At 40.3% G+C, this 27,233-nt stretch overlaps 3 protein-coding genes across 3 annotated transcripts; all 3 read right to left on the bottom strand.

Annotated features, from left to right (window-relative positions):
- Positions 1 to 98: 98 nt before the first annotated feature.
- LOC114686166 (protocadherin-3-like) lies at positions 99 to 6,585 on the bottom strand. The gene has a single exon (XM_028860815.2). The coding sequence runs from the start codon at positions 5,423 to 5,425 to the stop codon at positions 3,038 to 3,040; it is 2,388 nt and encodes a 795-aa protein (XP_028716648.1). The 5' UTR covers positions 5,426 to 6,585; the 3' UTR covers positions 99 to 3,037.
- Positions 6,586 to 11,033: 4,448 nt separating this feature from the next.
- On the bottom strand, positions 11,034 to 27,215 carry LOC114686163 (protocadherin beta-6-like). The gene is made up of 2 exons (XM_028860812.2): positions 22,132 to 27,215; positions 11,034 to 14,029 (listed from the first exon to the last, which is right to left on the bottom strand). The coding sequence occupies exon 2, from the start codon at positions 13,733 to 13,735 to the stop codon at positions 11,342 to 11,344; it is 2,394 nt and encodes a 797-aa protein (XP_028716645.1). The 5' UTR covers positions 13,736 to 14,029; positions 22,132 to 27,215; the 3' UTR covers positions 11,034 to 11,341.
- Positions 19,142 to 22,139, bottom strand: LOC114686164 (protocadherin beta-6-like). The gene has a single exon (XM_028860813.2). It carries the CDS (start codon positions 21,835 to 21,837, stop codon positions 19,447 to 19,449), a length of 2,391 nt encoding a protein of 796 aa, XP_028716646.1. The 5' UTR covers positions 21,838 to 22,139; the 3' UTR covers positions 19,142 to 19,446.
- Positions 27,216 to 27,233: the final 18 nt, after the last annotated feature.

The raw sequence follows: 27,233 nt of genomic DNA, 5'->3' as shown, positions 1-27,233 counted from the left end.
TCCACTCTTCCCAGCTTCCCCCACTTCCCCTCTTCCCCAGATCTACCCTCAACTTCCCTTCAGAAAAGAACAGGTCTCTAAGAGACAACAACCAAACAGGACAAAACAGGATACAACTAGTCAAGGCAAAAGCCCTCATATCTGACTCAGCTGGACAAAGCAATCCAGTAAGAGAGCAAGGGTCCCAAGAGCACATGAAAGAGTCAGAGACACCCCGCTACTGTTAGGAGTCCCACAGAACATTAATACAACAGCCATAACATATACAGAGGACCTGGAGCAGACCCGTGCAGGCCCTGTGCTTGCTGCTTCAGACTCTGAGAGTCCATATGAACCCTACTTAGTTGATACATTGGGCCATGTTCCCCTTCATCTCCTCTGACTCCTACAATATTTGCTCCTCTTCTTCTGTGAGATTCGCTGAGCTCTGAGCTCCAAGCTTCAAGCTGACTCGATTATGACCGTTTCTTAAGGTAACATTTGCAGAAATTGAAATCCACTAACCTTGACCATTTTAACAAGTGTGGGACGTTGGCAAGCTCTCGAATGAAACAGATGTTAAAAAAAGAATAAAAAGGCCATTCATTAAATTCATTAAAAATTAAGCTGTTATTAATGAAACACTAAAAGAAGCTTTTGGTTTACTTAAATAAGTGTTCAATGTAGTGACAAAGTTATAAGTAAAGATTGGGAACTTGAGATCATTTTATGTGTGCTTCTTAGCGTACATAATTAGCAATCATTACAGATCACCTAAATACTGAAATACTTAGTGAACTAAGGCTGACAACACAAAATTGAGAACTCATATTCACCCTTCTAAAATCTGGAAGCTTAAGATGAAAGGATTGGCAGGGATCATTTTATTGTGAGGTTTCTGTCTTTTCCTCACAGATTATCTCTTCCTCTGGTAACTTCACACAATTACCATCTTTGTCTCTCTCTCTTCTTCCCCTCTCTTCCTTTCTCCCTCTCTACACTTTTTTTAAAGATACCAGACCTCTTGTTATTAAGGGTCTAGCCTAACCACACATTGTAATATAATAATATCATTAGAAGCTTTATCTGTGCTGGGTGTGGTGGCACACAACTTTAAACCCAATACTTGGGAGGCAGAAGCTGGAGGATCTCTGAGTTCAAGGCCAGTTTGGTCTACATAATGAGTTTCAGGTCTTCCAGGACTATGTTATAAGATCACCTATCAAAAAGAAAAGAAAAAGTCCTATTTAATAGCACCAGCTTTCATAGTAGTAGGTACCAGGGCCTAAATATATAAACTTTGAGGGTGCTAACAATTCAGCTGATAATAGTTAAAAACATTTCTTAGTAATGAACAAGTTGGTTAACATTTTTTAAAAAGGGCTGAAAGTGCTTTTGAGCTTGGGAGATGTTGTGAGGTGTAAAAACACCTGTCTGCACAGGCATGAAGACTATGGTTCAAGTCCCCAGAATTCACATAAAGACTAGACATTCATGTCAGGAACATCTGGATTTCCAAGTTCTCCTTTAGGGACATGGGAGGAAGACACAAGAGAATCCCTAGAAGTTCTGGGACCAGCTAGGCTGGTGTGTGCAGTAGAAAAGTAGCTATGGGACCCTGCCTGAAATAAGGTGGAAGGCTATCCCAAAGTTGTCTTCTGATCTCCACAAATGTATTGGTCCAAACATGCCTGCATTGTACACACACACACACACACACACACACACACACACACACACACACACACACACGCACACACGGACACACACACACACAGTGGTTGCCAATGAGAACAGGTTTTGGAAAGAATATAGACAAAGTTGTACATGCAAATATTGCTATTTGTAGTGTAAGGTAGTTCAACCAATTTGGAAACCTGGTTGGAAATATCTACTGAAAGTTTAGTTATACAACTCTAGCCCCAAGAAGTGGGTGTCCATCACAAATGCAAATATACATCTAGTCAAAATATATATGTAAGAATATTCATAATATTATTGAAAACAACCAAACCTTAATCTGACAAATGAATAATTTAGTAATAGGTTGTGGCATACTCAACCAGAATAATTTATGGCAATAATAATAATGAAATAACATTAAAGCAGTATTATGCACACATTTCATAAACACAATATATAGAGAAAGAAATGTAACACTAAGCAGCTGGTACTCTCCTACAAGGAATTTACATAAACTCCAAAGTAGCAAGATTACAAAATTGGGAGTCAGTGTGTTTGCTGTACATGGGCCAGTAGTGGTTGTAAAGCATCATTTATGTGGCACCTGGGATGCTAGTGATGCTTTATTTTCACACGGCACTGGTGGCAGGATGTGTTCTTACCTTGTGAAAATACATTTAACTGAACATTAAGGGTTAACTTTCTTTTTTACCGCAGAGATTAAGACTGACAAAAGAACAACTGTCCATAGAAGAGTGTTCCATTGTACCATGTTTTCTTAGACAAGGTTTGCAACATCATTTATTCCATCAACAATGACCCAAATAAAGAGAATACTGTAAAGCACTTTGAATTTTCAACTTAGCATCAAGTAGACAGTATAGAAGATTGCTAGAATACTCGGAAATGCAATTAGTATTTGATCTTTATCAAGGCAAACGTCACCACGACTAAGCCTGTTGGTGCATGCTCATAATCTCAACATTTCAGGCAACAGAAGCAGATAGATCCCCACAAATTTTCAGTCAATCTGTACTCAGCCATTCCAGATCAGCTAAGGCTACAAAGACCCTACCTCAAATAACCAAACAAAATAAGGTGCCACTAACAATGAAAGAAGTTCCAATTTGTTATAGCAAAACTAGTTCTAAGAATCAACAAATATAGAGAAAAAAACCAAAAACCTCAGCATGCATTGTTACAGCATGGAAATACAAATAAACAAGAAGTAGATTTAAAACTTTCTATAATGAAATTTGAATAAACAAATCCAAAACAAGGGATAAATTAAACATATAGCTCAAGATGATTCACTGCTCTCTACATCAGGGATAGTTAACAAAAATGAAGTAAAAATCACGACAAAATAATCGCTCTAATAGAATACAAAGCTATTGCGCACCACAGCATTTTCATTTTCTTCAGCAGCAGCCTGGGTCTCAACGTTGGGAAACAAAGGTTTAACAAATTTGAACTCATTTGTTCCGGTACCTCCTTTCAGACACACCTCATACTGGTAGCTCTGGGACAGGGTCCCAGCGCCACTGACGTCTATCAGGTGGCCAGGAAAGTGTGCCTCAGGCAAAGAGAAGTTACCCAGAGAGGCTGCCCTGGCCCTCCTGCAGAGCCTCACCCCCACAAACAGCAGCACAGACAACAGGAAGAGAGAAGACACAGAAGCCAAGGCAATGACCAGGTACAGTGTGAGCAAGTCCTCATCTTGGGCGGGGTCGCGCGCCACCTCTGGCAGAGGCAGGTAGGACTGAGAGAAGCCATCCACCAGTAGAACATGCAGAGTGACACTGGCAGATCTTGGAGGATCTCCATTGTCCTTGACCAGCAGCAGCAGCCTGTGCTTGGGAGCATCGCGCTCACTCAGCAGCCTGGAGGTGCGCACCTCGCCATTGTGAGCCCACACGCTGAACAGCCCGGGCTCTGTGGCCTTGAGCAGCTGGAATGACAGCCAGGCGTTCTGTCCAGAGTCGTGATCCACTGCCACCACCTTGGTGACCAGGTAGCCTGGCTCTGCCGCCCTGGGCAGCAGCTCTGTGCAGGGCACAGAGGCGTTCTGCAGCGGGTAGAGCACGAAGGGCGCATTGTCGTTGGCGTCCAGCACCAGCACTCGCACCAGCGCCTGGCTGCTGAGCGCAGGAGAGCCTTGGTCTGTGGCGCCCACTTGGAACTCGAAGGTTTGCAGGTCCTCGTAGTCCAGCGCCCTGAGTGCGAACAGCTGCCCGCTGTCAGCATTGATCGAGATGAGCGAGTCGAGGGCCAGCTGTGGGTCTTGGGTGGGCAGCAGAGAGTAGGTGATGTGGGCATTGGAGCCTGAGTCTGAGTCTGTGGCGCTGATGGTGCCTATGTGCAGGGCGGGGCTGTTGTTCTCCTGGACAAACAGGATGTAGGAGGTTTGTGTGAAGGCGGGGGCGTTGTCGTTGACGTCAGACACCTGCACTGTTATGGTGTGCTGTGTTGTGAGCCTGGGTGTGCCCACGTCGGTGACTGTGATGGTGATGTTGTACTCAGCTCTGCTCTCTCTGTCTAGTGGTCCCTCTGCCACTAAAGTGTAATAGTTTTTGAAAGTGGGTTTTAAGAGAAATGGGAGATCATTTGGAATAGCACACACCATTCTTCCATTGTCCCCGGAATCTGAATCAGAAACACTGAAAACAGCAACTACAGTCTCTGGGGAGTTTTCTGGGATAGGAATTGTGAGCTTTCTGATGGTCAGCTCTGGGGCATTGTCATTCACATCCAACACCTGTACAGACACAGTGCATTTCCCCGAAAGGCCTCCTCCATCCATGGCTGCGATTTCTATGCTATAATGATTATTTACCTCGAAATCCAACTCATCACTCAGACGAATTTCTCCTGTGATCTCATCGATTGCAAATGGTTGAGAAACTCCACCACCTTGAAACAGAGAGTAGGCTACATTCCCATTCATCCCAGCATCTAAATCCCTGGCAGAGACCGTGACAATTAAGGCATTGAGAGGGCTGTTCTCAGGGATCTGAACCTCATAGAGTGACTGTACAAACTGGGGGGCGTTATCATTGATGTCCACAACTTCAATGCGAACTGCTGTGGTCCCAGACCTGGGAGGAGATCCACCATCCAGAGCAGTGAGTGTTAAAGTGAGTTCAGGCTGCTCCTCCCTGTCCAGGGCTCTGTCCAGCACCAGCTCTGGGTATTTGCTGCCATCAGCGCGACTCTGAGTAACCACATGGAAATGGAGGTTGGGGTTGACTGTGTAGTTCTGAACAGCATTGTTCCCTATGTCAGAGTCCTGAGCTGCCTTCAGAGGAAACACAGTCCCTGGCTGGGCAATTTCTTGAATTTTTAGGAGCATTTCCCTGTGAGGGAACTCTGGAGAATGGTCGTTTATGTCTGTGATCTGCAGGTCAGTTTGGAAGAACTGAACAGGGTTTTCCAGAATGAGCTGGAAATGCAGCACACAGGGGTCTGTCACCCCACACAGCACCTCGCGATCTAGTTTTTCCTTTAAGAACAAATTCCCAGTCTCTGCATCCAGCTGCAAGAGCTCTTTGTTTCCTTTGGAATGGATTTGAGCCCCTCTGGTGGCCAGTTCCCCCACCCTGAGCCCCAGATCTTTGGCCAGGTTAGCTACCAAGTAGCCACTCTCCGTTTCTTCTGGCATGGAATATCTAATCGCCTCAGAATCAGCCTCCCACAAAAGCAGCAACATAGTAAGGAAAATGACTTGCCTTTTCGCTGGCGTTTTTGCCATAGCTGTCTCCATTGTTCAGATGCAGTCCGGAGGGCGCCCTCTTCTTCAAGACGATTATAATCCACTCAGGGTTCGTGAAAATATTGAACTAAATCCGATTAGAGAGACACCTTCTTCCCAAATTCTCCCAGAAACCTTTCTTATTACCTTCTCCTTCAGACAGCAGCCAAAGTTCTGGTTCTCAGCTTGATGAGATGGTGTCCTGGGCGTTTGCAGAGCCCATTCTTCACACTCTTATCCTGGAGCGCCACCAAGTGTCCTTATTTGTTCTTGCATTTCATTTTAACATTTTCTTCCAAATTTTAATTTTAATATATTTCAGTATCCTTTTAATTCATACACGCAGTTCTTCACAATTGGAAGTTCTAAATATTATTTTGCTGAAATAAGTTTTCGTTGTAAGTATAAATTTTAGAACAATCGAAGATGGCATTAATGTTTTGTCATAAGAGTATTAAGTGGATAATTGGCTTTCTTGAGTAGGCTTATAATTTGATTTTTTTCAAGTAACTAAAGATAATGGACACATAAAATCAATTTTACACTTTTTATATATGCTTTGAAATATAGCATACATCCCTAATGGGGGAAAAGTCAGAATTCTACAATCCAATGAATTTTCATAATGTTACTTAGCTCAGCTTCGATAAAAATAAAATAGGCCAAATCCCCAGAAACCAAGCCTACTATGGTTTGGTTACTTTGCTTCTCCAAACCACAAACATTTTGCATGTGTATCTAAGATCATGAAGCACGAGAGTTCCAGTTGCTTCATATCCCTGCTGGCATTTGTGTTGTCTTCTCGATTTTTAGAACTTTAGTGAATGTGTGATGACTTCACATATAAATTTAATTAGCATTTGTCTGTCATTTATGAAGTGATGCACACTTTCACATTGACTGGCCATCAGTATAGGTCTTCTGATGAGCTTGTTCATGTCTCTTGTGAATTTTTCCAATATGAGGCTTCTATTTGTTTGCTGGTTGATCTGAGGAAGTATTTTGTATATAATGTATAATCTCCTTTTTCAGATATATATGCACAAATATTTCCTAGTCTATGCCTTGAATTTTGTTGATATTGTGGTTTGATCAATAAAACACCTTAATTGTGTTTATTTTGATCTGGCAATACTTTTCAATTTTTTTTAGTACTTTTATCCATAATTCAAGGTCATAAATATATGTATATTTCAAAATTTTACTTTTCATATATAAGGTTATTAACTTAAAATATGTTTTGAATAAATTAAATTGGAATTTGATTGCAAATACCTTTGCACTATGTTACAAAGATGAGACCCCCTTCTGAGGGGCTGTGACTGTCCTGAATCAGGGTGGTTTATAGGTCTGCATTTGTGTTCCAGTTTTCTGAGTGTCATGTGTCATGTAATTCTATGTTATCTTCATTACTCCAGATTTATGACAGATTTTATTGAGATGAAATTCTCCTTTTTAAAAAAAGAAGTCTATTTTTGATGAATAGTTTTACAATCACATAAAATTGACTTGGAAATGCAGATATTTTTCTCTCCACAACATGTGCAACATTCCTTATAATAGTTATCTGTAGATGGAAGTTTCTGTCCCATCAACAACTCCCAACTACCTGGCAGCCAATTCCCAAATTACCACACAGAGGCTTATATTAATTTTAACTGCTCAGCTGATAGCTCAGGCTTGTTACTAGCTAACTCTTACACTTAAATTAACCCATATTTCTATTTGTGATTTGCCACATGGTTCATGGCTCATTGCCTCATTTTTTTTACACATCCTGCTTGTTCAGTGCCTGGCTGGAGTTATTCCTGACTCTGGCCCCCTTCTTCTCATCATCTCAGTTTGGCTTTCTTGATTAACTTCCTGCCCAGCTACTGACCTGTCAGCTTTTTGTTAACCAATGAGAATAATACATCTTCATAGTATAGAAAAAGATTGTTCCACAACATTTCCCGTTTTTTGTCTAATTAAAAAGGAAGTTTTTAACCTTAATAAAGTAAGATTATATGCAACAAAAACAGCTATCAGGAAAAATTACAATAACAATATCCAATACATTTGCAATTAGGAAATTAGAAAAAAATACTTAATTGTCTATCTTTTTGAGTCTAAAATTTTGTATCTAATTTACTTTCTATTATCACCAAGGAAAACTATAACTGTTTAGTCTTCAGCTCCATCAAACACTCCAGAAGTGTGCAATGTTACCTAATGTCAGGGACATCAGGCTGCCTGGACAGTCATCCTAAGTTCCTTTGTAATGTTGGAACATCAAACTATGGCCTACAGGCCTAGCATATCTGACAGACTTTCCTGTGAAGAAGGGAATTTTGAGGGAATGTCCTATCCTGTCTTGTCAAAGTTCAGCAGTTCTTCTTGTCTAGTGTGGATAGCATATGGTCATGAGTTGAGGCAAGTTTCTTTCCCTAAAGACTAAACTTGTGCCATAAAGAAATCAAAATCCATATAGAGTGTTTTGATGCCCACCATCCTCTTTAGAAGTAGATTGGTGCTGCCAGGAGCAGACTTGTCTCATGACAAGAAAACTATAAGTTACTAAAAAATTTTAAATATCATATTCTGTAGGTCTTTGAAGTGTTTGAAGATTACATAGCTATCCAAAATATAACTCTGTATGACCTTGAAAATATATGATAAGTTTTGTATTATAGATGACTATTAATCTGTATTTCTTAATTATATATTACATTTTAAAATGAGCTGCACAAACACAATTCCTTAAACAAGAGTAGAAATATACATAGAGTATAACAAAATTAACTTTAATTTGTATCAATTAAATAAAAATCTATACTAATGTAAAATATTTTGAGATTAACATTTTTTTGGATTAAAGTAAATTCAATAATCTACCATTTTGTCTTATCATTTTTATATTTCCCCTTTTCTTTTCAGAAAGAAATCTTTGGATCTAATTTCCCTTGTTCAGCCTTTTTCCTGATCACAAAAAATAACAACTTGTAACCAAACCCCCTAACCAATGACAAACATTTATAACCAATATTTTAGGAATGTGGGCATAGCTCTCTAGACTACTTCCTGTTGACTGGGGCACTTGTAATCTTTGAGGGATCCTGAGAAAATTTAGGATAATGGTCAAGTCTTGGCTGGAGTAGTTGGTGAGTCTGGATCATCTCAGCCAGTAGCCTTGAAACTGTTCTGGAAACAGAACTCAGAGAAAACTGCAAAAGGTATCCCTGCCAAACTGGTGCATTTCTGACAATTGATTATCCTGCATGTGTACCACTGAGTACATAGTTTAAATCAAGGTTCCTCTTGGTACTATACAGTCTGTAGGCACGGATAAATCTAATCATGCATGCATATATTTTTAGAATATCATAGTTTCACAGACTCTTTTCATCCCAACCCCATTTTCAAAATCTATCTCTTTATCTATCCTGTCTTATTAGTATCTTTGGAAATCACTGACAGTTTCTCTTCCTCCACAGTCAGAATTTTACAGTATTGAGGTTTTTTTCAGCTTAGTGTCTAAGACTTACTAATGTGTATAGAAGTTTCTTAATGGTTTTCTGTAGGTTGATAACTCATTTCTTTTTGTTGTTGAGTAATAATTCCCTATGTGAGTTCCCACAGATACAGAGGGCTGTAGAATTCCCTGGAACTAGACTTACAGGTAGTTTTGCTGGGAATCAAACCTGGAATCTCTGGGAAAACAGCAAGTGGTCTTAACCATTGAGTCACCTCTCAAGCCTCTATTTTCTACTGTTTAAAAAAATGGAGCTGCTTTCTTGGTGCACGTCACAAAACTGGAAACAATAATAGTATCATGATTGTGGACAGATTTTACACAATTACAAACCATCAGTAGGTGAACATCACAAAACTGGATAATATAAAGAAAACCAAGAGGAGAAACAAAACATGGACATAAAGAAATAAAAAATTAGTGGATGGAAGGAATGCAATAAAAATACCTAAAATAAATACAGAAAAAAATTGAGATGGCTCAGTGGTTAAGAGCAAGTGGATCTGAGTTCAGTTTCAGCACCCACTCCTTGTCAAGGGGATCACAACTGCCTTTACTCCAGCTCTCAGGAATCCAACACGAAGATCTGGCGCCCAATGTGGGGCATGAACTGATGATCCTGAGATTAAGAATCTCATGCTCTACCGAATGAACTAGCCGGGCATTATTGGTTGTAGTATTAAGGCAACTCCATGTAGTTAGTTATAAAAGGGAAGTTTATTTTGTGGGGTAACTTACAAGTAAAGGGATAGGTTACAGGGTCTGGGAAAGGTGTAGTACAGTCCAGCGGTGTTCTCTGGAAACTCTGCTCTATCTATCTCCAGTGTCCAGGATCCAAGAACCAAGAGAGCTGGCACAACTGGATCTCAGGTCTTTAGAGCTCTAATCCGACCACACCTTGCAGGCGTGACAGTTACTGAAGCCTCAGTGGGGGTAGTACTTCCAGGTTAAAGCTGGAACAGCTACACACTACAGAGAGCAATGAACCCTTGTGCTCAGCCCACTTTCTCTTCTTCATACAGTTAGAAATCCCAGCCCAGGGAATGGTGCCACCCACAATGGTCTTCCCACCTCAACTATTCTAGGCATGATAATCCTCCATAGCGTGCCCAGAGGTCAGGTGATTCTAGATCTCAAGTGGATGGCTGAGATTAACACAAAACCACAGAAGCTACATTTACACATTTATTTTTAGAACAAAAGGATAAAATGAGACCATCAAAAGTCTTGATTATCAGAGGATTTCAACCTTTACTTATGTTATTCAGATTAGTTTTCAAACAGTATTATGTACAATGATTTAATAAGATATGATTTGTATCTGTTTGCTTGCTGCTTTTTGGTGCCTAGAAGTGTACCTAGGCCCTGGCATGCATGCATGCTCTGTCATTGATTATACTCTCAGTATGGAACACTTGTTTAGTGATTGAGATGACAAATTATTAGTATATAAGGTTATCCCTTTAATATTTATAAATGAAATTGTTAAAATTAATATTTAAGGAACAATGTGCTAGATATGTGGTGGACAAATAATGTACACAATCTCTAACATATGTGGTCCACATAAGAAGAAAATGGCCACAATTCTACTGTCTAAATATTTTAATAAGTGAATGTTCATAATTTGGAAGACAAGTATGCAAATTGTTAATGGTTACTCAGGGTAACTGTAAGAACCTTCAGCTACTAATGAGGCTCACTATCAGAATATATGGTTAGCAGGTAAGAGGTCCTATATTTAATATCCAATAGCAATAAAATAAAGTGGAAAATATGTAAACACATTGGCCATAAAAATTAGAAATTTTGTAGTAAAAACAGGTAAAATAGCCAACATTTAAGAGACAGAGATAGATGCATGTCTATCAGCTTGAGGCCATCCTGGTCTACATAGAGAGTTCTAGAACAACCAGACCTACATAACGCAAGACGCTGTCTTCAAAGAAGAAGGAGGAGGAGGAGAAGAAAAAGAAGAAGAAGAAGAAGAAGAAGAAGAAGAAGAAGAAGAAGAAGAAAAGAAGAAGAAGAAGAAAAAAAAAAAAAAAAAAAAAAAAAAAAAAAAAAAAAAGAAGAAGAAGAAGAAAAGAAGAGGAAGAAGAACCCCTCTCCCCCCAAAAAAACAAACAGGCAAAAAAACAAAACCCAAAACATGTAAAGTAAAGTGTATTTTGTTGTGTGATATTGAGCTAAAGTAAAACATAAGGTGAAATAGAGAAATTGTGTTAGTAATATACATTATTCATTACACCTGAAACTGCTAAAGTAGATACCAAGAAAGAAAAAAAATTATTAATGGAGGATATGCAAATGCTTCATTTACAATGTCAATACTTATATAAAATGATCCACTTTCTTAAGCGAACCATACTGCTAGAGATTTGTCAAAAATAAATTCACTGAACCAGATACAACAGTTAACCAAATACAAAGCTGTCTCTGCAGTGGGGACTTTCCTTAACTTCTCTCCCAGCATCCTGAAGCAACAGGTTGGAGATCATGGGTTTGAGGAAATTGAACTCACCAGCCCCAGAGTCTTCCCTCAGGCACACCTCATACTGGTAGCTCTGGGACAGGGTCCCAGTGCGGCTGACATCTACCAGGTGACCAGGAAAGTGTCCCTCAGGCAGAGAGCAGCCACCCAGAGAGGCCGCTCTGGCCCTTCTGCACAGCCTCACCCCCACAAACAGCAGCACAGACAACAGGAAGAGGGAAGACACAGAAGCCAAGGCAATGACCAGGTACAGAGTGAGCAAGTCGTCATTGTCCTGCGCGGGGTCGCGCGACACCTCTGGCAAAGGCAGGTAGGGCTGAGAGAAGCCATCCACCAGCAGCACATGCAGAGTGACACTGGCAGACCTTGGAGGATCTCCATTGTCCTTGACCAGCAGCAGCAGCCTGTGCTTGGGAGCATCGCGCTCACTCAGCAGCCTGGAGGTGCGCACCTCGCCATTGTGAGCCCACACACTGAACAGTCCGGGCTCTGTGGCCTTGAGCAGCTGGAAGGAAAGCCAGGCATTCTGACCAGAGTCGCGGTCCACTGCCACCACCTTGGTGACCAGGTAGCCTGGCTCTGCTGCCCTGGGCAGCAGCTCTGTGCAGGGCGCAGAGGCGTTCTGCAGCGGGTAGAGCACGAAGGGCGCATTGTCGTTGGCGTCCAGCACCAGCACTCGCACCAGCGCCTGGCTGCTGAGCGCAGGAGAGCCTTGGTCTGTGGCGCCCACGTGGAACTCGAAGGCCTGCAGGTCCTCGTAGTCCAGCGCCCTGAGCGCGAACAGTTGCCCGTTTTCGGCATTGATGGAGATGAGCGAGAAGAGGGCCAGCTGCGGGTCGTGGGTGGGCAGCAGCGAATAGGTGATGTGGGCATTGGAGCCTGAGTCTGAGTCTGTGGCGCTGATGGTGCCTATGTGAAGGGCAGGGCTGTTGTTCTCTTGGACAAACAGGGTGTAGGAGGTTTGTGTGAAGGCGGGGGCGTTGTCATTGACATCGGACACCTGCACTGTTATGGTGTGCTGAGTTGTGAGCCTGGGTATGCCCATGTCCGTGGCTGTGATGGTGATATTGTACTCAGCTCTGCTTTCTCTGTCCAGTGGCCCCTCCGTCACTAAAGTGTAGTAATTCTCGAATGTGGGCTTTAAAACGAATGGAAGATCATTCTGAACAGAACACACCATCCTTCCATTGTCCCCAGAATCTGAATCAGAAACACTGAAAACAGCAACTACAGTCTCTGGGGAGTTTTCTGGGATAGGAATTGTGAGTTTTCTGATGGTCAGCTCTGGGGCGTTGTCATTCACATCCAACACCTGTACAGACACAGTGCATTTCCCGGAAAGGCCTCCTCCATCCATGGCTGTGATTTCTATGTTATAATGACTATTTACCTCGAAATCCAACTCATCACTCAGACGAATTTCTCCAGTGACCTCATCGATTGCAAATGGTTGAGAAACTCCACCACCTTGAAACAGAGAGTAGGCTACATTCCCATTCATCCCAGCATCTAAATCCCTGGCAGAGACCGTGACAATTAAGGCATTGAGAGGGCTGTTCTCAGGGACCTGCACCTCATACAGTGACTGTACAAACTGGGGAGCGTTATCATTGATGTCCACGACTTCAATGCGAACTATGGTGGTCCCAGACCTGGGCGGAGACCCACCATCCACAGCAGTGAGGGTTAAAGTGAGCTCAGGCTGCTCCTCCCTGTCCAGGGCTCTGTCCAGCACCAATTCTGGGTATTTCCTGCCATCAGCGCGACTCTGAGTAACCACATGGAAATGGAGGTTGGGGCTGACTGTGTAGTTCTGGACAGCATTGTTCCCTATGTCAGAGTCCTGAGCTGCCTTCAGAGGAAACACAGTCCCTGGCTGGACATTCTCTGGGATTTTTAGGAGCATTTCCCTGTGGGGGAATTCTGGAGCATGGTCATTTATGTCTGTGATCTGCAGGTCAGTTCGGAAGAACTGAACAGGGTTTTCCAGAATGAGCTGGAAATGCAGCACACAGGGATCTGTCACCCCACACAGCACCTCGCGATCTAGTTTTTCCTTTAAGAACAAATTCCCGGTCTCTGCATCCAGCTGCAAGAGCTCTTTGTTTCCTTTGGAATGGATTTGAGCCCCTCTGGTGGCCAGTTCCCCCACCCTGAGCCCCAGATCTTTGGCCAGGTTAGCCACCAAGTAGCCACTCTCCGTTTCTTCTGGCATGGAATATCTAATCGCCTCAGAATCAGCCTCCCACAAAAGCAGCAACATAGTAAGGAAAACGACTTGCCTTTTCTCTGGCGTTTTTGCTAGAGCTGTCTCCATTGTTCAGATGCAGTCCGGAGGGCGCTGCTTCTTCAAGGCGATTATAATCCACTCAGGGTTCGTGAAAATATTGAACTAAATCTGATTAGAGAGGCCCCTTCTTCCCAAATTCTTCCAGAAACCTTTCTTATTACCTTCTCTTTCAAACAGCAGCCAAAGTTCTGGTTCTCAGCTTGATGAGATGGCGTCCTGGGAGTCTGCTGAGCCCATTCTTCACACTCTTATCCTGGAGCGCCACCAAGCGTCCTTATTTGTTCTTGCATTTCATTTTGCTGTTTCTTTCCAAATTTTAACCTTGATGTGTTTCAGTTAACACAGGCAGCCTGAATTGTAAATCCACTTCTTAGCATTTCGAAGTTCTAAGTGTGATTTTGCTGAATTAAGTTTTCGTCGTAAGTATAAATTTTAGAATAATCGAAGACGGAATTAATGTTTTGTTATAAGAGTACCAAGTGAATGAATCAGCTTTCTTGTGTAGGTGAATAATTTGATTTTGGTCAAGAAACTAAAGATAATGAACATTTAGAGAAATTTGTTGTATACTTTTTATATCCACCTTGAATTTAACATACATCCAGAAGGGGGAAAATGTAATTGCATAATCTATTGACTTTTTAATAATGTTATTTAGCTCAGCTTAGGAAAAAAAATAAAATAGGCCAAATTCAAGAGAACCTGGCCTGCTATTGTTTGGTTACTTTGCTCCTCCCAAAAGATAAACATTTTGCATCTGTAGGTGTACTAAGATCATGAAGCATGAGAGTTCCAGTTGCTTCATATCCCTGTCAGAATTTGTGTTTTCTTCTCGATTTTTAGAACTTTAGTGAGTGTGTGGTGACCTCATATGTAAATTTAATTAGCATTTGTCTGTCATTTGTAAAGTGACACATACTTTCACATTGACTGGCTATCAGGATAGAGTCCTCTGAGGAACTTGTTCATGTCTTTTATGAATTTTTCTGATATGAGGCTTCTATTTGTTTGCTGGTTGATCTGAGGAAGTATTTTGTATATAATGTATAATCTTCTTTTTCAGATATATATACACAAATATTTCCCAGTCTATGGCATGAATTTTGTTGATATTGTGGTTTGATCAATAAAACATCTTAATTGTGCTTATTTTGATCTGGTAATACTTTTCCATTTTGTTTAGTACATTTAAACTTCCATAATTCAAAGTCATGAAAATATGTGTGTATTTTGAAAGTTTACCATTCACGTATAAACTTTTAACATAAAACATGTTTTGAATGAATGAAGTTGGAGTTCTTGATTTCCAAGCACCATTACAGCATGCTACACAGGTGAGGCACCTTCTTCTCAGGGGCTTTGGTGTCCTGCTTCAGGGTGGTTCCAGGTCTGCCCCAGTGTTCCAATTTTCTCTCTTAATGGCCATGTAATCTTCTGTTGTCTTCATTACTCCATTACTTCACTTCATTTTATTGAAATGAAAATCCCCTTTTAAAAAGCAGTTTATTTTTAATGAGTAGTTTTAAAATCACATACAATGACTTGGAAATGCAGAAACTTCCTCTCCACACTATGTGCACCCTTCCTCACTGTAGGCACCCCCGTAAACTGGTATGTTTCTGACAACTGATGATCGTACATGTGTACCACTGAGTCCATAGTTTAAATCAGGTTCCCTCCTGGGATATAAGTCTGTAGACATGGATAAATCTAATCATGCATGCACATATTTTTAGAGTATCATATCATAGTTTCACTGTCTCTTCCCACTCCCATTGCATCCTCTAAATCTATCTGTTTCTTTATCCCGTCTTATTAGAATCTTTGGAAATCACTGACACTTTTTTCCCTCCACAGTCAGAATTTTACAGTATTGGGTTTTTTTTCAGCTTAGCATCTATGACTTACTAATGTGCACTTAAATTTGTTAATGGTTTTCCATAGGTTGATAGCTCATTTCTTTTTGTTGTTGAATAACAATCCCCTGTGTGGGTCCCCACAGAGACAGAGGACTGTAGAATCCACTGGAACTAGACTTACAGATGGTTTTGTTGGGACCCAAACCTGGAATCTCTGGAAAACAGCAAGTGGTCTTAAACACTGAGACATCTGTCAAGCCACCATTTTCTACTATTTAAAAAAGATTTGTTTTTTAATTTATTTTGTATTTTGTGCATGTGAGTAAATGTCATAACAGTGTGAATATCCTTTAAGAGGGTGTTGGATCCCTGAGAGCTGGAATAAAGGCAGTTGTGATCCCCCTGACAAGGGGTGGGTGCTGAAACCTGAATTCAATCCACTTGCTCTTAACCGCTGAGCCATCTCTTCAAGACTTCAATTTTTTCTGTATTTATTTTAGGTATTTCATATTGACATGCATTACATTAGCTAATTCTGTATTCCTTTATTTCCTTGAAGCTTTACCATTTTATAGTTTTATGACATATGTATTTATGTTATGGAATTGACTTGAGTCTTAAATATCAATTGTCTTTCTGTTTATTTGCTCAATTGTTGCTTCGTTTCAAAAGTATTAACCACTTTATTTTAATGACATAGTTATTTTATTCTAACACATGCATCTTCTAGGTCATTGTGTTTTGTTCTCCACTGGTTTTCTTTATATTATCCAGTTTTGTGATGTGCACCTACTGATGGCTGGTACTTATATAAAATCTGTCCATAATCATGATACTACTATCCTCTTCCAGGAAAGGCTCACCCTTTGCTCTTAGCCTGAGAGAGCACTGTCTTGTGCAATCACTCCAACCCAAACAGGCACTAAACTTGGTCAAGGTTCTCTGAATCCTTACAAGCATGGAATTTTGATAAATTTCTCATTACAAACATGAATTCTCTATATCGACTCTGCCAGTCCAGTCCCAATCTGTAATCTTTGTACTTTGTACAAAATCTCATTCTGTCTTCAGAGAGTTTTCAAATTACATTTTTAGTCTTCTTTCCTAGGCTGCTGAGTTGACAAGTGTCCTGGGAAGGAAATGGATTTTCCATTCTGTCAGAGGCTACTTAATAATGATGTCTATACCAAGAACCTGTTGATTATTCTTCAAGCAAACTGTTGTAGGACTCAGTTCTCACATAAGTGGCTTCCGGATGTATTGAAAGGATAATTTCTGACATTTAGTCAGTTTTTACAGTTGTTTACTGGTGTCAAATAATCCATTTAAACTGGAGGGGAATTCTCCAAAATACATGCATAATCTTTAACTTTGCATTTTAAAATACATGATTTTTGAGACTTTTGATCATGAAGGAAGAGCGGAATATTTTTTATTCCTAATGTTGGGGAGATTGAACCAAGGGAATAGCATCTATTAGGCAACTGTCCTACTGTTGAGCTACAACAGCAGATCTTGGCTTTTTTCTGTTCAGGCAGGTATCCTGAGTATTGGACATCACACCAGAGGAGGTACATTGGCACTTCACTGTCAGGTCCTTAGAGTTGTCTGTCATACTTGAGCCTTACATGCTTGTCTGCATTTACTTTTTCTCAGCTTCTTTCTCACATTGATTTTAAAATTGAATAACCAAAAATTACAGTTCAAGGTAAGAGGATGGTTAGCAATTTTCTTTTTATATTTCATTACATCCTTAGGGGAGAAAACATTAATTCAGGGAAAGATGCAAATACTTAAACTCCATAAGAATGACACTTGAGATTTATAAACAAACAAAAGGTAAACATGATCAACGTGTATACATTATGTACATGCATTAAAAATTCAAAAGGAAATCCATTGCTTTGAAAATGAATATATACCAACCAAAAAGTAAAACATGTAAAGATACTGTAAACCAAGGTCTTCAATTGTTCATTTTCTGCGAGGAGTTAAGTAAAGTTTTCTTGCAGTTGTACACATATGAATTTAACCATTAGAAAGCACACAATAAGCTCACTTGACTCATTGAATATTAGTTGATTATAATTCAGTTAAAATTACTATAGTTCAAATCAACTAAGAACCAGTAATTTTTGTATTATGCAGTAATTAGCACAATTGAATAACTAAATTTAGCTGATTATACTTCAAGGTTACTCCAAATAATAAAACAAGTGATAGTTAAATATCACAAAAGAATTGTTTTGCTTTCCATATCTACAAACCATTATAAAGTGAAAAAGATCAGAACTAATAACCAGAATCAAATAGAATATTGAAATTTGCACAGTCTTTTGAAAGGTGAGGAGAGAAGCTTCAGGAAAACCAAAGGAAACATAGGTATCAATATAAACTAGAATAGGTCCACAGTGAACAGCATGCTTAGAATGCTCAAGTCTCTGGGTATGGTATCTGATACCATGTGACCATACAGGCTGTCTTATTTATTTTTCTACTTCTAGAATAAAATAGGAAGGGTTTTGGCTCACAGTTCAATATTACCCCAATATAGGGAAGGTGAAAGACAGGAGCTTGAACAACTGGTCACACTGTATCTCCAGGCAGGAAGTAGAAAGCAATGAACACTTGTGCTCAGCCCAGGTTCTCCTCTTCACAGTCCAAGATCCCAGCCCAGGGAATGGTGCCACCCACAATGGACTTCCCACCTCAATTATCCTAAGCATGATAATCCTCCATAGTCAGATGGTTCTAAATCTCATGTTCACAACTGAGATTAACACAAAACCACAAAAGCTCAATGAATACTTTTATTTCTAGAACAAAAGGATGAACAATAAGATAAAATGAAACCATCAAAAGTCCTGATTATTGAATGATTTCAGTCTTCTGTTATTCAGATTAGTTTGCAAACAGTATTGTGTCCAATGATTTAATAAGATGTGGTTTGTGTCTATTTTTGTTGCCTTTTGGTGCCTAGAAGTGTACCTAGGGCCTGCGTGCATGTACGGTCTACCACTGATTATATCCTCAGTCTCAAACTCTTGTGTTTAGTGATAGAGATGACAAATTATTAGTATATGAGGTTTATCCCTTTAATATTTATACATGATTGATTAAGTTAATATTTAAGGAACAATGTGCTATGTATGTAATAATGCAAATAATCTCTCAGATATGTGGTCCACATATGAAGAAAAGAGGTCACAATTCTAGTTTCTAAATATTTTAATAAATGGATGTTTATAATTTGGAAGACAAACATGCAAAGTGTTGTACTCATGGCTACTTGGGGGTAACTATGAGAAACTTCAGCTGTAGGGGAATCTCACTAGTAGAATGTATGCTTAGCAGGTAAGAGGTCCTATATTTCATATCCAAGAACAGGAAAGTGAAAAACATATAAACACCTTGGCCATAAAAACTTGAGATTTTCTGGTTAAAAACAGGCAAAGTAGCCGAATTTGGGAGACATAGACCAATGGATGTCCATCAGCTTGAGGCCAGCCTGTTCTACATAGTGACTTCTAGGACAGCCACAGCATAGTGAATTTCTGTCTCAAATTTTAAAATAAGAACAAACAACCAAACAAGCAAAATAAAACAAAACGAACCCAAAATATGTAAAGTGAAATTCATTTTATGTAATACTTGAGCTAAAGTAAAACATAAGGTGAAATATAGATTAATTGTGTTTATAATATTCATTATACCTGAAACTACCAAAGTAGATACCAAGAAAAAACCATGATAGAAATGGAGGACATGCATATGCTTCATTTACAATGTTAATACTTAGATGAAAATGATTCACTTTCTTCAAGGAATCATACTGCTAGAGATTTGTCAAAAATAAATTCACTGCACGAGATACAACAGTTAACTGAATACAAAGCTGTCTCTGCAGTGGGGACTTTCTTTAACTTCTCTATCAGCATCCTGAAACAGGTTAGGGATCATGGGTTTGAGAAATTTGAACTCTCCTGTCCCAGAGTCTCCCCTTAGGCACACCTCATACTGGTAGCTCTGGGACAGGGTCCCAGTGCCACTGACATCCACCAGGTGACCAGGAAAGTGTCCCTCAGGCACAGAGCAGGCACCCAGAGAGGCCGCCCTGGCCCTCCTGCACAGCCTCACCCCCACAAACAGCAGCACAGACAACAGGAAGAGCGAAGAAACAGAAGCCAAGGCAATAACCAGGTACAGTGTGAGAAAATCGTCATTGTCCTGCGCGGGGTCGCGCGCCACCTCTGGCAGAGGCAGGTAGGGCTGAGAGAAGCCATCCACCAGCAGCACATGCAGAGTGACACTGGCAGATCTTGGAGGATCTCCATTGTCCTTGACCAGCAGCAGCAGCCTGTGCTTGGGAGCATCGCGCTCACTCAGCAACCTGGAGGTGCGCACCTCGCCATTGTGAGCCCACACGCTGAACAGCCCGGGCTCCGTGGCCTTCAGCAGCTGGAAGGACAGCCAGGCATTCTGTCCAGAGTCGCGGTCCACTGCCACCACCTTGGTGACCAGGTAGCCTGGCTCTGCCGCCCTGGGCAGCAGCTCTGTGCAGGGCGCAGAGGCGTTCTGCAGCGGGTAGAGCACGAAGGGCGCATTGTCGTTGGCGTCCAGCACCAGCACTCGCACCAGTGCCTGGCTGCTGAGCGCAGGAGAGCCTTGGTCTGTCGCGCCCACACGGAACTCGAAGGCCTGCAGGGCCTCGTAGTCTAGCGCCCTGAGCGCGAACAGTTGCCCATTGTCGGCATTGATGGAGATGAGCGAGGAGAGAGTCAGCTGGAGGTCGTGGGTGGGCAGCAGAGAGTAGGTGATGTGGGCATTGGAGCCTGAGTCTGAGTCTGTGGCACTGATGGTGCCTATGTGCAGGGCGGGGCTGTTGTTCTCCTGGACAAACAGGGTGTAGGAGGTTTGTGTGAAGGCTGGGGCGTTGTCGTTGACGTCAGACACCTGCACTGTTATGGTGTGCTGTGTTGTGAGCCTGGGTGTGCCCATGTCGGTGACTGTGATGGTGATGTTGTACTCAGCTCTGCTCTCTCTGTCTAATGGCCCCTCTGTCATTAAAGTGTAATAGTTCTCGAATGTGGGCTTTAAAACGAATGGAAGATCATTCTGAACAGAACACACCATCCTTCCATTGTCGCCAGAATCTGAATCAGAAACACTGAAAACAGCAACTACAGTCTCTGGGGAGTTTTCTGGGATAGGAATTGTGAGCTTTCTGATGGTCAGCTCTGGGGCGTTGTCATTCACATCCAACACCTGTACAGACACAGTGCATTTCCCTGAAAAGCCACCGCCATCTGTGGCTGCGATTTCTATGCTATAATGATTATTTACCTCGAAATCCAACTCATCACTCAGACGAATTTCTCCTGTGATCTCATCTATTGCAAATGGTTGAGAAACTCCACCACCTTGAAACAGAGAGTAGGCTACATTCCCATTCATCCCAGCATCTAAATCCCTGGCAGAGACCGTGACAATTAAGGCATTGAGAGGGCTGTTCTCAGGGACCTGCACCGCATAGAGCGACTGTACAAACTGGGGGGCGTTATCATTGATGTCCACGACTTCAATGCGAACTATGGTGGTCCCAGACCTGGGCGGAGATCCACCATCCACAGCAGTGAGGGTTAAAGTGAGCTCAGGCTGCTCTTCCCTGTCCAGGGCTCTGTCCAGCACCAGCTCTGGGTATTTCCTGCCATCAGCGCGACTCTGAGTAACCACATGGAAATGGAGGTTGGGGCTGACTGTGTAGTTCTGAACAGCATTGCTCCCTATGTCAGAGTCCTGAGCTGCCTTCAGAGGAAACACAGTCCCTGGCTGGGCGCTCTCAGGGATTTTTAGAAGCATTTCCCTATGAGGGAACTCTGGAGCATGGTCATTTATGTCTGTGATCTGCAGGTCAGTTTGGAAGAACTGCACAGGGTTTTCCAGAATGAGCTGGAAATGCAGCACACAGGGGTCTGTCACCCCACACAGCACCTCGCGATCTGGTTTTTCCCTCAGAAGCAAATCTCCGGTCTCTGTATCCAGCTGCAAGAGCTCTTTGTTTCCTTTGGAATGGATTTGAGACCCTCTGGTGGCCAGTTCCCCCACACTGAGCCCCAGATCTTTGGCCAGGTTAGCCACCAAGTATCCACTCTCCGTTTCTTCTGGCATGGTATATCTAATTGTTTCAGAATCAGCCTCCCACAAAAGCAGCAAAATAGTAAGGAAAACGACTTGCCTTTTCTCTGGCGTTTTTGCTACAGCTGTCTCCATTGTTCAGATGCAGTCCGGTGGGTGCTGCTTCTTCAAGTCGGTTATAATCCAGTCAGGGTTCGTGAAAATATTGAACTAAATCGGATTAGAGAGGCACCTTCTTCCCAAATTCTCCCAGAAATCTTTCTTATTACCTTCTCCTTCAGACAGCAGCCAAAGTTCTGGTTCTCAGCTTGGTGAGATGGCGTCCTGGGTGTCTGCAGAGCCCATTCTTCACACTCTTATCCTGGAGCGCCACCAAGCGTCCTTATTTGTTCTTGCATTTCATTTTGCTGTTTCTTTCCAAATTTTAACCTTGATGTGTTTCAGTATCCTTTTAATTTACACATGCAGCCTGAATTGTAAGTCCACTTCTTAGCAATTGGAAGTTCTAAGTGTGATTTTGCTGAATTAAGTTTTAGTCGTAAGTATAAATTTTAGAATAATCGAAGACGGAATTAATGGTTTGTTATAAAAGTACCAAGTGAATGAATCAGCTTTCTTGTGTAGGTGTATAATTTGATTTTGGTCAAGAAACTAAAGATAATGTACATATAGAGAAATTTGTTGTGTACTTTTTATATCCACCTTGAATTTAACATACATCCAGAAGGGGGAAAATGTAATTGCATAATCTATTGACTTTTTAATAATGTTATTTAGCTCAGCTTAGGGAAAAATAAAATAGGCCAAATTTAAGAGAACCTGGCCTGCTATTGTTCGGTTACTTTGCTTCTCCAAAAGACAAACATTTTGCATGTGTAGCTGTACTAAGATCATGAAGCATGAGAGTTCCAGTTGCTTCATATCCCTGTCAGCATTTGTGTTTTCTTCTTGATTTTTAGAACTTTAGTGAGTGTGTGGTGACCTCATATGTAAATTTAATTAGCATTTGTTTGTCTTTCGTAAAGTGACACATACTTTCACATTGACTGGCTATCAGGATAGAGTTTTCTGAGGAGCTTGTTCATGTCTTTTATGTATTTTTCTGATATGGGGCTTCTATTTATTTGCTGGTTAGTTGAGGAAGTATTTTGTATATAATGTATAATCTCTTTTTCAAATAGTTCCCAGTCTATGACTTGAATTTTGTTGATATTGTGGTTTGATTGATAAAACATCTTAGTTGTTTTTTATTTTGATCTGGTAATACTTTTCCATTTTGTTTAGTACATTTAAACTTCCATAATTCAAAGTCATAAAAATATGTATTTTGAAAGTTTACCATTCATGTATAAACTTTTAATATAAAACATGATTTGAATGAGTGAAGTTGGATTTCTTGACTTCCAAACACTGTTACAGCATGCTATGCAGGTGAGGCACCTTCTTCTCAGGGGCTTTGGTGTCCTGCCTCAGGGTGGTTCCAGGTCTGCCCCAGTGTTCCAGTGTTCTCTCTCATGGCCATGTAATCCTCTGTTGTCTTCATTACTCCATTACTTCACTTCATTTTATTGAGATGATAATCCCCTTTTAAAAAGCAGTCTATTTTTCATGAGTAGTTTTAAAATCACATACAATGACTTGGAAATGCAGAAATTTCCTCTCCACACTATGTGCACCCTTCCTCACTGTAGGCACCCTCATAAACTGGTATGTTTCTGACAACTGATGATCGTACATGTGTACCACTGAGTCCATAGTTTAAATCACAGTTTCCTCTTGGGATATAAGTCTGCAGACATGGATAAATCTAATCATGCATGCACATATTTTTAGAGTATCATATCATAGTTTCACTGTCTCTTCCCACCACCATTACATCCTCTAAATCTATCTGTTTCTCTATCCTGTCTTATTAGAATCTTTGGAAATCACTGACAGTTTTTCGTCCTCCACAGTCGGAATTTTACAGTATTTTTTTTTTCACCTTAGCTCCTATGACTTACTAATGTGCATTTAAATTTCTTAATGGTTTTCTGTAGGTTGAATGCTCATTTCTTTTTGTTGTTGAATAATAATCGTCTATGTGAGTCCCCACAGAGACTGGGACTAGACTTACAGGTGGTTTTGTTGGGACCGAAACCTGGAATCTCTGAAAAAAACAGCAAGTGGTCTTAACCACTGAGACATCGCTCAACCTCTATTTTTCTACTGTTTAAAGGGAGTTTGTTTTTATTTATTTGTGTTTTGTGCATGTGAATAAACGTCATGAGATTGGGAATGTCCTTGAAGAGGGTGTTGGATCCCTGAGAACTGGAGTAAAGGCAGTTGTGATTCCCCTGACAAGGGGTGGGTGCTGAAATCTGAATTCAATCCACTTGCTCTTAACAGCTGAGCCATCTCTTAAAGACTTCAATTTTTCTGAATTTAGCTATTTCATATTGACATGCATTATATCTGCTAATTCTGTATTTCTTTATTTCCATGAAGCTTTACCATTTATATAGTTTTATGACACATGTATTTTTTGTTATGGAATTTACTTTGAGTCTTAAATATCAATTTTCTTCTCATTTATTTGCTCAATTGTTGCTTGTTTCAAAAGTATTAACCACTTTATTCTGATGACATAGTTATTTTATTCTAACACATGCATCTTCTAGGTCATTGTGTTTTTTCTCCTCTGATTTTCTTCATATTATCCAGTTTTGTGACATGCACCTACTGACTGTTGGTACTTATGTAAATTCTGTCCAAGTCATGATACTATTATCCTCTTCCAGGAAAAGCTCACCCTTTGCTCTTAGCCTGAGAGAGCACTGTCTTATGCAATCACTCCAACCCAAACAGGCACTAAACTTGGTCAAGGTTCTCTGAAGTCCTTACAAGCATGGAATTTTGACAAATTTCTCATTACAAACATGAATTCTCCACATCGACTCTGCCAGGCCAGTTCCAAACTGTAATCTTTGTACTTTGTCCAAAATCTCACTCTGCCTTCAGAGAGTTTTCAAATTACATTTTTAGTCTTCTTTCCTGGGCTGCTGAGTTGACAAGTGTCCTGGGCAGGAAATAGGTTTTCCATTCTGTCAGAGGTTACTTAATAATGATGTCTATACCAAGAACCTGCTGATTATTCTTCAAGCAAACTGTTGTAGGACTCAGTTCTCATGTAAGTGGCTTCCAGGTGTATTGAAGAGATAATTTCTGATATTTAGTCAGTTTTTGCAGTTGTTTTCTGGTGTCAGATAATCCATCTAAGCTGGAGGAGAATTCTCCAAAATACATGCATAATCTTTAACTTCGTGCTTTAAAATACATGATTTTTGAGACTTTTGATCATGAAGGAAGAGCGGAATATTTTTTATTCCTAATGTTGGGGAGATTGAACCAAGAGAATAGCATCTATTAGGCAACTGTCCTACTGTTGAGCTACAACAGCAGATCTTGGCTTTTTTCTGTTCAGGCAGGTATTCTGAGTACTGAACATCACACCAGAAGAGGTACATTGGCACTTCACGGTCAGGTCCTTAGAGTTGTCTGTCATACTTGAACCTTACATGCTTGTCTGCATTTACTTTTTCTCAGTTTTCCTTCTTTCTCACTTTGATTTTAAAATTGAATAACCAAAAATTATAGTTGTAGGTAACAGGATGGTCAGCAATTTTCTTTTTATATTTCATTACATCCTTAGGGGAGGAAACATTAATTCAGGGAAAGATGCAAATACTTAAACTCCATAAGAATGACACTTGAGATTTATAAACAAACAAAAGGTAAACATGATCAACGTGTATACATTATGTACATACATTAAAAATTCAAAAGGAAATCCATTGCTTTGAAAATGAATATATACCAACCAAAAAGTAAAACATGTAAAGATACTATAAACCAAGGTCTTCAATTGTTCATTTTCTGCGAGGAGTTAAGTAAAGTTTTCTTGCAGTTGTACACATATGAATTTAACCATTAGAAAGCACACAATAAGCTCACTTGACTCATTGAATATTAGTTGATTATAATTCAGTTAAATTTACTATACTTCAAATCAACTAAGAACCAGTAATTTTTGTGTTATGTGGTAATCAGCACAATTGAATAACTAAATTTAACTGATTATACTTCAAGGTTACTCCAAATAATAAAACAAGTGATAGTTAAATATCACAAAAGAATTGTTTTGCTTTCCATATCTACAAAACATTATAAAGTGAAAAAGATCAGAACTAATAACCAGAATCAAAAAAAAAATTGAAATTTGCACAGTCTTTTGAAAGGTGAGGATTGAAGCTTCAGGAAAACCAAAGGAAACATAGGTATCAATATAAACTAGAACAGGTCCACAGTGAACAGCATGCTTAGAATGCTCAAGTCTCTGGGTATGGTATCTGATACCATGTGACCATGCAGGCTGTCTTAGTTATTTTTCTATTTCTAGAATAAAATAGGAAGGGTTTTGGCTCACAGTTCAAGACTACCCTATAATAGGGAAGGTGAAAGACAGGAGCTTGAACAACTGGTCACACTGTATCTCCAGGCAGGAAGTAGAGAGCAATGAACACTTGTGCTCAGCCCAGGTTCTCCTCTTCACAGTCCAAGATCCCAGCCCAGGGAATGGTGCCACCCACAATGGACTTCCCACCTCAATTATCCTAAGCATGATAACCTCCATAGTCAGATGGTTCTAAATCTCATGTTCACAACTGAGATTAACAAAAAAAAAAAAACCCACAAAAGCTCCATGAACACTTTTATTTCTGGAACAATAAGATAAAATGAAACCATCAAAAGTCCTGATTATTGAATGATTTTAGTTTTTACTTCTGTTATTCAGATTAGTTTTCAAACAGTATTGTGTCCAATGATTTAATAAGATGTGTTTTGTGTCTGTTTGTTGCCTTTTGTTGCCTAGAAGTGTATCTAGGGTCTGGCATGCATGTATGGTCTACCACTGATTATATCCTCAGTCTCAAATTCTTGTGTTTAGTGATAGAGATGACAAATTATTAGTATATAAGTATATATACTAATATATAAGTATATAACTTTAATATTTATACATAATTGTTTAAGTTAATATTTAAGGAACAAAGTGCTATGTGTGCAATAATGCAAATAACCTCTGGATATGTGGTCCACATAAGAAGAAAAGAGGTCACAATTCTAGTGTCTTACTATTTTAATAAGTCAATGTTTATAATTTGGAAGACAAGCATGGTAATGGGTACACTCATGGCTACTTGGGGGTAACTATGAGGAACTTCAGCTGTGGGGGAGGCTCACTAGTAGAATGTGTGCTTAGCAGGTAAGAGGTCCTATATTTCATATCCAAGAACAGTAAAGTGAAAAGCATATAAACACGTTGGCCATAAAAACTTGAGATTTTGTGGTTAAAAACAGGCAAAGTAGCCACATTTGGGAGACATAGACCAAAGGATGTCCATCAGTTTGAGGCCAGCCTGGTCTACATAGTGAGTTCTAGGACAGCCACAGCATAGTGAGACCCTGTCTCAAATTTAAAAAAAAAGAAC

Source organism: Peromyscus leucopus, chromosome 19 (assembly GCF_004664715.2).
Source record: "Peromyscus leucopus breed LL Stock chromosome 19, UCI_PerLeu_2.1, whole genome shotgun sequence".
NCBI classification, from domain to species: Eukaryota; Metazoa; Chordata; class Mammalia; order Rodentia; family Cricetidae; genus Peromyscus; species Peromyscus leucopus.
Note: the sequence above shows the minus strand (reverse complement) of the source record. Positions and strands in the feature narration are given on the sequence as shown.

Bases quoted from the DNA above. Each gene is read 5' to 3' on its own strand.
- LOC114686166 (XM_028860815.2), bottom strand. From the start codon at position 5,425: ATGGAGACAGCTATGGCAAAAACGCCAGCGAAAAGGCAAGTCATTTTC.
- LOC114686164 (XM_028860813.2), bottom strand. From the start codon at position 21,837: ATGGAGACAGCTGTAGCAAAAACGCCAGAGAAAAGGCAAGTCGTTTTC.
- LOC114686163 (XM_028860812.2), bottom strand. From the start codon at position 13,735: ATGGAGACAGCTCTAGCAAAAACGCCAGAGAAAAGGCAAGTCGTTTTC.